This window comes from Penaeus chinensis, chromosome 2, assembly GCF_019202785.1.
Source record: "Penaeus chinensis breed Huanghai No. 1 chromosome 2, ASM1920278v2, whole genome shotgun sequence".
Lineage (NCBI taxonomy): Eukaryota > Metazoa > Arthropoda > Malacostraca > Decapoda > Penaeidae > Penaeus > Penaeus chinensis.
In genome coordinates, this window is record NC_061820.1 from 10,034,482 (window position 1) to 10,046,981 (window position 12,500).

The 12,500-nt window shown below is 34.1% G+C and overlaps 1 protein-coding gene across 1 annotated transcript in view; it reads right to left on the reverse strand.

The window, feature by feature from the left end:
• Positions 1-3,690: 3,690 nt before the first annotated feature.
• The window catches only part of LOC125032998 (transmembrane protein 208-like), a 10,066-nt gene continuing 1,256 nt past the window's right edge, over positions 3,691-12,500 (reverse strand). Inside the window, exons 2-5 of the mRNA XM_047624449.1 lie at positions 10,475-10,630; positions 9,995-10,131; positions 8,340-8,424; positions 3,691-6,394 (exon numbers count right to left, since the gene is read on the reverse strand). Coding sequence (XP_047480405.1) covers positions 6,257-6,394; positions 8,340-8,424; positions 9,995-10,131; positions 10,475-10,630 — 516 coding nt within the window. The 3' untranslated portion in view covers positions 3,691-6,256. The remainder of the gene's footprint in view (positions 6,395-8,339; positions 8,425-9,994; positions 10,132-10,474; positions 10,631-12,500) is intronic.

The window sequence follows — 12,500 nt, forward strand, 5'->3', positions numbered from 1 at the left end:
TTTGACTTCTAATGGCAGATTCATGAAACGTGTTTTCAGTGATATGCTTTGCCTTACATCAAAGTACTTGGAATAATCTTGAAAAACTTGAAAATCATTTGTGCCTGCCTTAGGTAGAAGAAACTAAATGGTAAATGTATTATCATTTAAGGCTTCATAGTTGGTTTCTTACTATCAGAAGTTTACAGTATACTGATGTTGAAGATAAATAACCTGAACTATGCTTAACTCTTTGATTATCTTCAAAATTATATTGCTCTTTTATTTGCATATTTCTTGCATTCTTTTTAACATATGAATAGATAATCTAACTATGCATTATGAGAATTGGTTACAAATACTATTATTTATAAATAGTTTATTCTGTCATAGTAAATATGGTTTAGTGAACACATTCTTTCTTACTGACAGTGTCAGAAATTTCCTTCTGCTCTGATAAATGCTGTTAATATTTTATTAATTATTTACTATTACTATTTTGTTCAGAGTAAGGTTTGTCACATTAACACAACTTTATAAATGAATGTACATATGAATAACTTCATGTGGCCTTAACAATATCATTACTGTAACTGTTAACCTGTTCACACATTTACCTGATGACATGTTTGAAACAATTTGTGTATGATTGGAAGATATCATGTGTACGGTACATGTGCACCAACATACACTGTATCCACGATCGTCAGTCAACATTTTTGTGTATCATGTTGACACACTTCACTGCTGCTGAAATTGAAGTCCACCTCATTATGAATAGCCTCCAAAAGTATGTATGTTCAATTTTCTAAAAATGGAAACTCCTAAGTCATACATTCCCTTAGTTCCTTCATGTTACAGCTATGAAGGGAGCTATGAGTGAGGTGAAAAAGTCCAGACTTTGTAACTTGATTATTCTTTTTAAGTTTTAGTAGACAAGAGAAAAAATAAACCTATATTTGATGTATGTGACACACGTGTTTTATTACTTACATACTTACTGTTTACTATAAATGCTGTAAAAAAACAATTATCTGAAGATTATAACTAGTTGCAAGAAAAAAATAAAATAAAGTTACATTACTATGTTCTGTATTCATTTACTTTTACAATATTGAGGGACTTTAAACAAAAAAAATTGAGATTAAAAATGTGTAAAAGAATTACCAACAACCATGAAAGTACCACTCATTTACACACACATTTAAATATTTTTTTTAAAAATCAATTAAAGAGTTAATCTAAGAGTTATATAACTAAATGGTTGATGGTTAATGGCTACAAAGCAAAAGAAATTACCAAATGGTGAATGGTTAATAGTTCAAACAAATAACTCTGCTAGACATCAAAGGTCATATAGTACCATGATAAAGTGTAGTAGCAAAAAGAGTTTGGAAGAAGTTGATGATTAAGGTAAAAGTTAGAGGTTGAACAGTACTAGAGAGTAGTGTGGTAGTGAAAGGGTAGACTGGGGGAGCTGATGGGGTATAGTATAAGGTAAAGGATTTAAGAAGGGGAAGGAGTTAAGGGAGTTGGGTAATTAGATTAAATAGAGTATATTTATGCATCTGAGGAAGGACTTCAAGTTGTCTAAGGAGAAGGTAGGGGATTCCGAGAGGATGTTGGGGTCCCGGGGAGGTGAGAATGATTGGGGAAAAGCAGAGGTACGGATTACTGTAAAGTAGGGTCAGGATTGTAGGATGTGTGGGACTTTTAAAGAAACGTTGCATGAGGATCATAGAAGTGCATCAGACTATGACATTGTGTGATGCGAGTGTCCTATGCTTAAGAGCAGTTTCCCACTGTTTATTCTTATGGAATGGTATTGACCAAAGGGGGATGGAAGGTTTTATGTTATGTAGTTTATTAGTGGTAAGGCTAAACCAGAAAGACTGCCAGCTGATGAAGAGGAAGGTTTTGAAGTGAGGGCAGTAGTCAGATGGAATAGTTGGTCCTGAATTTTGCAGACAAGAGGGTTGTTTGGCTATAGTTCATGGAGCTGGTGAAAATGGTGAATGATGAAGAAAGGAGGGAAGGCATCCATTCTAATGCAAAGAGGATTGCATACAATGCTGTTGTAAGTGGAAAGTTGAAAGTATGGGAAGGAAAAATTACAGCAAAACCAGTGCCAGAGAGGAATTTAGAGCCATCCTACAAATGTGATTACTGGAGGAGTGAGTTGAGGTATGGTTAAGAAAATGAGTAAGGACAGAAGGGGGGCCTGATTTTAGTGTATCAGTGAAAAGATAGGAGCAGATACTGGAGGATGCTATAAGCCAAGGTGGGTATTTGTGGGTAGAAAAAGGTAGGGGTCGGAGGTAAGTAAAGAGTGAATGGGAAAAGATTTTTTTTTTACTTCTTTCTCTATCTATCTGGATAGAGAAAGGAGTAGGTAGGTGTGGAGAGGAGGTAAAGGTAGGAATAAGGACTGAGGGGTAGTTAATTTAGTGAGAGAAAATTGATGAAAACGTGCATAGCTCCAGAGAGAAAAGGGCAGAGAGGAGCAGAAGGTGCCTAGGGCTAAGTTTAGACCACAGTGGTGGATAGTATCAAGGTGAGTAATAAGAGAACTAGAGGCAGAGGAATAGATATGACAGCCATAGTCGAGAGTGGAGAGGATCAGCGAAGTATGGAGGAGAGTTTTTGGTCTGAACCCAAGATATATGAGAGAGTCTGTAGGAGTCCGAGGTGGTGGCGGGTTTTGTTTTTGAAGTAAATAACCAAAAGAAAACCAAAATTCTTAATTCTTAATCAATATAACTAGCAATGTGTTTGAATTGCTGCTTACAAAGCTCCATTTTTCCCATTTCTTCTGTACTTTTCAGACCTATAATTATCTATATATTACCCATGAATAATATATCTTTGCAGTTTGAGCAGGATAATATTGGACATTAATACCCTTGCTATCTCTTGTCATTTAATCTCTAGCCTTTACTTCCTATTTATATATCTTTGATTTGGTGCTTAAATAGCCCAAACCAAGCTTAAGGTACCTAAGCACTATCTTTTACTGATGCTGGCAATAAAGTGATATTAAATGCCATTGTAAATATTTATACCATCTTAATGTACTACTCACTTACAATAACATGTATTGGCTTGAATAATAATGAAACTTATCACAATACCATCATACTGTTCATACTGAAAAATAATTAAATGAAAGAATGAATATAAGGCAAATTTTCATTAAAAGGCCTGTCCTATGCATCTCTACTTCTAACTTCCAAGTTAGTCATATTCAAGTAGAAACAATATATGATAGTTAAGTTTAATACATCACTGTTCATGCACTACTATTTTTCAGTTGATTAATTAATATGTTAAAAATTATAACTAATTCTGCTTCCTTTACCACTTACGAGAACAGTAAACTGGCTTCATGTCCTTGCTGCTTCTAAGATTAGGCTCAACTGAGAAAGATTTCATTGGAGGAATCAAAATTACTTGTACTAGTTGTAAGTATAGAACATATTTAATCTGCCAATTGCTGTAACCATGCTTCTTGTCACACATTATTCTTTGTTTTCTCTTATCTAATTAATTTCTTGTGCATCTTTCAGCTCTGCCTAGATTCATCTCCACTTTACTTTAAATGGGATATCCTTAGTGCTCTTTTCTAAACAATACCCATGTTTTCATAACCAACTACTGTCATAATTTCTAGTCTCAGGCACAAAACAACAATGTAGAAATAATAAACATCAATTCAGATGATTTACATTTTAATCACAATAATGAACTTGGAGAGTACACTGCAGAAACGATCTTGTGCAGAAACCCTGTATACAGAACACTACTCTCCACAGGGATAACAAATACACATGCTTACATTTAGCACAGAATCTGCAAGCTATGACAATTTTACATTACACCAACCAATTGGGTCTAGTATCCAGACTATTTCTATGAAGTCACAAACATTTATTGCTAATACATCAACTCATCAGTGGCACTATCATATCTACAACAATCAAATGTCAGAGTTACAACATCCAAGTATGAAATTTTAATTAACATGATCTCTACTACATAATGATTTACTTTCTGCTAATGCTGCTTATGAGGAGTGATTCTCATGGACTGATGTAGGATATTATGAGTGAGATATTGTTTTGAAATAAGTGGGATGGAGAAGTTGAGCAAACAAAGTTAGGTAGATTCTACCTACCACAACAGTAAGTCATTAATTATCCTAAAACAAGAGTGAATACAGTGATGTACTGAAGGACACCTACAAATATATCTTATGCATTTTTTCTCAGTAGTAAAATATTCACCACATGATACACTCTCTCCACTACAAACTTACACATGCAGCTAGAAGCCTGTAGGCAATCTATAGAAAAGTGGACTTCGGATATGCAAAATCCTTCAAGGATAGCAATGTTGATAACAAGCTGTTGCTTACAAAATTATTCTTCACAAAATTTTGTCTTTCACTGGAAGCATTGAAACATGATTCTGTTATACCCACAATGTTATAACCTCATACAATCCTCTCACTCAGCAATGTGTGTTTCCCTGGTATTACATGGTGAAAATAAGAAAGAAAATTATTTTTATAGCATATTACCCATTTTGTATAGCTTAAAAGACTTCATGCTTTCTATAAAGCATAGTCATTTTAAAAAAGGATATGTATACAATATTCCTAAGTAGACATAATATAGGTGATATATAATCTACTTTACGGTGCCACATATCCCAATTATGCTTATCATTGTGACCAGTCCAGTTCAATTTTTCATATCCTAAATCATTTTATGTGGTATTATGCTAACTTCTACACCCATGTAATCTTATCACTAGCCTTAGCTCAGAATGATCCACCAACAAATAGAGTAAATAATGAAACTCATTCCAAACAGACCTTCATTGTATTTTGACTTCAGTGATGCAAAATTCTTTTTTCTCTAACTCTATATTACATACATTTAATGAATGTGCTAAGCACAAAAGATACTGTATGTATATATTCATGTAAATGAGAATATCTTTACTTCTAGTTTAAATTGACAAAAAATATAAACAAACATCAGATCGCCATTATACCAAAGAATGAATGAAACTGTTTGCACCTGAACTCATCATCAAAACAATAAAGAGTAATATTCATTTGGAATTCATATGCTAAAGCCTAAACAATAAATATATAATTAACAAATATGATAAAATCTCATATATGGTTTGTATCTCACTTTATGCAGAGACAAATCTGATACTAAACCCAATCACTTAAAGAGTTACTTGGGTAGTGACATCAAAACTGAGGATCTACTCATCAAAAATAAGCAAACTCAGGAAATGTAAAAAAAAAAAAACACACAAACACAGCCATGTTACTTCATACTGAAAGTGTCATTAGAAAGGTACAGCAGGCCCACCTACTTTATAAGAATATTGCCGACATCCCATGGCACACAATAGAAATCTACTAAGGAGAAAACAACTTAGATGTTGTAAAGGCAATATATTTGATATCTGGATCAACTCTCACATTTCCTTCCCCCATATTTCCCAACTATATCTGCAAGAACAGAGAGAAACAGGACTGTGATGTGAGGGTTTGAGTGGGCCAACAATGGGAGAATGCAAACATGTCCAAAACATGACTGAGAAGCAAGGCTCTGAGTTGGTGTTATGTCTATCATATTTTTTGCCACAGTCATTTATAAATAAACAAACAGACTCCTACTAATGCTCAGGTACATTATCAAATTAAACAGCAACAGGTAAATAAAAAGAAACATATAAAGGACTGGCGATTTCTTCCGATTTCTTTATTGAACTGCTATGAAAAATTTGGAAACAGCAAATTAAGACGTCCAAAGCAAATTCACATGTAAGTCATGAAATATATATAAAAAAATCTATATGTATCTTTTCCCAAGAGGTGCTCATAAACTACAAAGATGCGAAGTAGGTGGGTTTACTGCATAAGGATTTGTGTACCTTCAATACGTTTTAATCTAGTATAAATATTACTGATACAAACTGAGACAGTTGAAAGGAATACAAAAATAATTAAAACAAATAATCTGCTAACAATGAACCCAATCCCTATGCACTCTACAATTTGTTATTGTACAACAACTTATCAAATATCAATTCAGAATTCAACATTTGTAAGAGGGATACCTACTTTAAAATTCCCTATTACTCTATAGAAATAAATAAATTGTAGTGTGCAATTTATAAAATTGCAAAAAAGCAAAAAAACAAAAAACAGCAACAAATCTTCAAACAGAAATTAGAGAAACAAAGCTGAAGCTTAACGATATTTCATCTTTCTCTCTAATCTCCTCTGTTTCTTCTCAAGGTTCTTGTCTTGTGGTTCTTCAGGAGCAGGCTGGAAGAACCATGGGCCAAGGATATTTGTCCACAGCATCTGCATACCTCTACAAGGAGCCTGAAAAGCAGTAAATAATATATATACACACCATGGCTCCTTCACCCACATGTCTAACCCCATACAATACTAGGATAATTGGATATACAGGGACATATAGTGAGGAACAGAGTTCCAAAAGTTGTATTTAATACCAGTGCATATGTAAAAAGGCATATATAATCTTCCTTACCATTCAAAATTCAGTCATCTAATTCTAAAGATTTTTGAAATAAACTAAAAAATATCCTATCACTACTCTGGTAGTGATTTACAATGGATTTTGTTTATCAATACAATCAAAATAATTCCAATACATGAATAACAAAGCATAACTCAATGCCACCAGGAAAATGCTGTGCTCATTTTAGAATTCTTTTGTGAAATGTCTCTGCAGATAGATGGCTCTGCAAGTGCTTAGCCCCAAATGAGTCAATTAGTAGCCCTTGTGACCTTATCTTATTTCACCTTTCCTTGAATTGGCGGGAAAAACGTGTTTTTCTTTAACTAATGCTCTGAATATCGATGGTGATGTTCTTATTATAGTCGTGATAATTACTATCATGTTATTGACATTAGTAACTGCAATATAAGATAATGTAAAATATTTTCCAAAATCAATGAAAAGGGTAAACAGGTGAGACAGGTAGTACTTGTAATTGGCTCCTTGGTGACTTAGTGCTAGTGGGGTCACAAGTGGACATGGCATGTATGTACATCGCCATGCCCGTTGGTTTTGGGCTAATTAATGCAATATCTTTTTATTTGTTATAATTACTATAAAATTTCTGTGCATTATTTTACAGGATATGGATAACCATCATAGAAATACTCGTCCACCACCTTGTAATTAAAAATTGGTTCAACAAAATACAACAAGCCTAATACCTGGGTTACTGGTAATAATGGTACAAAGTTTAGTAATAAAGATAAGGATGACAATAATGAGATGAGTATGTATGTGGATGTATCAAAATGAGCACCTGTGCATTTGTCAAGCTATCCTTCCACATATGTGTGCGTGCGCGCATGCACGCACATACACACACACGCGCACACACACACACACACACACACACACACACACACACACACACACACACACACACACACACGCACACGCACACGCACGCACACACACACACACACACACACACACACACAGATATATATACAGTATATACAGTATACTTAACCCTCTGTTATCATGTATACCTCAAAAGCAAACATCCCTCAGCTGACACATTTAAGTTTGCTATTGCACACAAAATTTGGTGTATATGTTGTTTGGAAATTTTACAGGCTGTGCACTTGGCATTATGCCAATTCTAACTGTTTACATTATTGACTGGCTGATGCTCCTGCTCTCACCACTGAATGAGCAATACAAGGTCCCACATTAGCAACTGTTACAGGCAACGGATTAATTTTTGCAAGTGTGATCATTCTTGGATGTTCGTAATCAGCAAAGGAAACCAGTATGATCTCTGAGGGTAACTAAGTGAACCTGCCAACCATTCATGTCTTCGTGCAACCTAAAAATAACTTGATGACCCACAATAAATTCTTAATTTATTGTGTTATTTCATGTTTTCAGTAAATTTAACATTAATTTTGTTGTTTAATATTTCAATAGATTCAGCACCTGCTGCTGTGTTATACGTCCATTTGTTGGATTAGAGTAGTGTTTATGGAAAAATATTAACAAAATATGTGGCTAGCTAATCTGGGTCCAAAAACATTTAACATTATGCTCATCATTTCTTAAATTTTGCTATCATGATTTTTTTCCATTACAAATAGGTGCACAAATTATTGCACATATACAAGAGCAAAGAGCAAGATGAGTGTTTAATTAATCCTAGCATGAACAAAATATAAAAGGGAAAGAAGAGGCCAAGGCAATGAATATGCAAGTATAGCACTTATCATAAATAGTAGAGTCAAAAACAATATCAATACTCACCAGCAGCCACAGCAACCAGAAGTATGGAGAAATGGTACTGAGTAAACATACACCGGATGTTAAGATTATCAGGTCTTTCACATGCCTGTAAAGAAAATAAAAACATTACCAGCATGTTGAAAAGGATTGCAAACAAAAATCATCAAGTCTTAAACCTTTTCCCCCTATTCATTAACACTAACCTTTGATTTCATAACAAAATGAAAAATTCAGCAAATGTCTGAAAAAGTCTTGAGCAAGCAAGATTAAAACTAGAGGCCAACTCCTTTATGTAATTTTCAGGAATAGTATTACAGATTTTGTTTTTTCACAGGTGTATGTATCAGTGTAAGGATGGGCATATGGTTATACATTCAAATCTAAAAGCTTATATAGATAAACATAATTATAAATATAAATATATATACATATGCATATGCACCAACCAAATCCCCCTGCGCACACACAGATATTAGCTATATTCAACGGTAATACATCTAACTTAATTTTCTTGTTGATACCTCTATAGTCTATGCAGTCTTTTTGTTCCATCTGGTTTACCTACTAACACTGTTGGTGATAGAAAAGCTGCTACTGAATCCTCAATAATGTCCTTCTCTAACATATTTTCTACCATATCCCTAATAATTTTCTTGACATGCTCTAGTTGTCTGTATAAAGGCATTCTCCCATAGTTATGTGGGCCTTGTTCACCCTTAGTAGTCTACCCAATTCCATGTCATCCAGATTAAACAAGATGTTATTATCAAGATCTCTGTCAATCTTTTACATTATTCCTCACCGAGACGTTTCCATTCAAGTTTCTCAATATCTTCGTACTTCTGTCCTTCTGTGGCAGTCACTATGTGGTATTGATGCCTTATTAATATCCATAATATTTGCTACTGTTGTATTCTCATTATTCCCACAATCTAACATGCATTCACTTAATCAAGTGATATATATTTTGGACCTCATTTCATTTTGCAGTATATTCTTATGAGTGGGACTGTTTAAGTAATCATGCTTGCACTCCAGGTGATGGAAATATGCTGTCATGGAAAAATTAGGCTGAGGTCCAGGGTGATGGGAATGTGTCCTTATGAATAAGCTGAAGGCTGCGGTGATGGGAATGACTTGCCCTGAGTGAATGAAGCTCTTAGCAGAATATTAAACTCGGTGGGCATTTAGGTGGATCTTGCACTCTTTTCAGTAGTAAATGAGTGTAGAATGTCGCATCCATGAGCTATGGCTGGAAGGGTGCCAGCTACAGGGAGGACACTATTTCCATGCTCTGGATCCTATTCCTGCCTGGTGCTACAGTGTTACAGAAAATTGAATAATATGAAATGTAAAAAAAAGAAAATAATAATAATAAAAAAAAAAAGTTACTTGTTGTTATTACACAGACTACCAAGAGAGATGATGGAGTCTGTGCAAAGAAAAGATTCTTGGTACAACATATCAAATGACAAATATATATTTTGGAAAATGACAAAAAATTAGAAAATGCTTAAGAGGAAAAGAGATAATAATATTACAAAGGACAGGCAAGGAGCTTATGAGTATTCATCTGGGCCAGGCCTACAAGCCATTCAAGTATACCTTTTTTTTTTCTCTCTCTCTTAAAGATAAGAAAATGAGAGACAGCAAATTAGATAAAAATATTGACTTACTCTGCAATTCCACCCTCTATGTTCAGGTCACAGCCTTCATCAAGAATAGCACCAGCCTGATCTTTCTTGACAAACGCCATGGATGCCATAAAGCGGTAACTTCCTGTAAACACAACACCTGCCACTCCAAGCAGTATCTGTAAAAGTCATGTTTTATGAGTATCATTATAAAGAGGTAACTTCCTGTAAACATAAAACTAGCCACTTTGAGTAATACCTGCAAAACTTATGTTATAAGAGTGTCTCCCTGGGACTGACCAGCTTATATACAATACTAAATAGTTTCGAAAGGTGATTTTATATAATAGAGGGTGAACAGATTATCATAAAAAGTACACCCCATGTCTTGATTCTATAGTTTCATATGAACAACTATAGGAAAAAACTATTTATAGAATGTCTCACTGCAAGCAAAGGTCAGTGTAGCAAAGAATACAGGTCTGGCAAATTAATGTTGACAAAAAAACAGCAGATTCTTACCAGGTCAAAGGTAGGGAACTCGGAGAAGAACAGCATTCCAATACCAAAGTAGATGCCAGCAGTACCGAGGATCATGTTCCGGTAGAAATTCAGGGTATCTGTGTTCTCCTGAATGATTTGTTTTTGGCCCTTTGTGCCTTGCTTTCCTCTTTGGACCTAGAAATGCAATGAAAGTGCCAATAACCATTACAATGCTAATAATATTAGTAACAATATTAACAACAGAAAAAAAATATTAATAACAGTTGTTGTAATAATAATCACTGTAATAGCAATGATAGCTGTTATTGCTGTAGCAGTATTATAGTCATAGTAATTGTAGTGGCAGAAGAAACAGTGCCAGTTGTAACAGAAATTACAATAACATTATTAATAAAACTGGAGGTGGCACTATAAAACATCAACATTTATTGGTTACATGCAGGAGGACTGTATTCAAGAGTGTAGCTGTACAGAAATAAGTTATTTTAACAATTATGCTCATTTCAGGAGCATATTTTTGTGATTTATGATAAACTGTACCAAGCATGGAATCAAAAGATTTGGATAATAGCCGAGAATGTGCTATCAAAAACACTTTGGCTGAAGGTCAGGTGTTGGGAATGGCTCTTCATTAGTGCACAAAGCTATTGGAGGAAGATAAGAATCAGAGGCCATTTAGGATGGGGCTCTTGCATTATTTCTACCAGTAAATGAGATGTGGCCAGAAGAAGGCTGGCTCTAAAGAGGACCAATATGTTAATATATATCAAGAAGCATAGATGAGATGCTATGAAATTGATTAAAGAAAACTAATCCAACAATATTTTGTATTACCTGGGCTACAGGTATCACCTATAATACCATTTCTAAAGAGATGTGGCAACAATGAGGTATATAATTGAGCAGAGCAGGACAGCTTGAACAAATAGAAAAATAAGGTCTTAACCAAAAAACAAAATCATTGGGTATAAAAATTAATAGTGCCATAATTGCTTATCATAATCAGCAAAGTTTGCAATCATTTGGTCTTTTTTCAATTATTCACACTAATATCCATGAATCTTTAGTTATTTTTCATCATAAATGATATTAATGAAAAGAGTCTATTGGTAATTATTTATGGAGTGATCTCACAAAGTCAATATTACAGCTACTCCTGGGAAATCCACAAATATTGCTGTATGAACCAAAAACTAGTCTAAGGGCTTTGCACACAGACCCAAACCGATCACCGTATTTCCCTATCAGGACTCCCATCGAGTCGACGTGGGCTTCATGCAGCATTAGATGCAACCTATTTTCTTAATTTCTATTTCTTAATTATTATACTTTGTTTCAATTATTTGTCGTGCAATATGCCTGAATCTCATTTCTATTGCATATGATATAAAAGACATATTGTTTACAAAGTGACTGCACTCCTCACAGTCACTCCTGGGATCTGCAAACTTTACTGTATGAACAAAAAACCTCATGATCTATTTTCTTCATTTCTGACATTATTCTAAGCCTGCATAGATTATTCATGTATCACCTAGCATATTTTACCATTTCTTTATGATAAGGTCATTAGATTTTCTTAGATTTTTATTATCAACTTGCAAAATAAATGCTGTAGCTAGATGATAGTTTTTTTTTTTTTTTTTTTTTTTTTTTTTTTGTAATTTTATCATTTACAGGCAAAATATATCTAGTATCACATGGTTTTGTGAAATTGAACCTATACCCATATTATTAGGCAAATCTTCTGAAGAAAAAAAAAAAAAAAATAAATAATATAAATAAAAAATAATAACAATAAGATGAAAAGCTCTTCCCTTTCCAGTAATTCTTTTGTTTCACTCAGCCATCCAACCTTGCAATTATTATTCCTGGTTTCATTTCTTCACATTGTAATGAATCTTGTTATTTTCCATTGCAAATGATGTAAATGAAAGTACCGGTAACTATTACAAAGTGACCTTGTTCCTCTGAGACTCAGCCTCTATTACTCCAGCCACTCCTGGGTTAACACAAACATCACCGAATGATCCAAACACCTAAC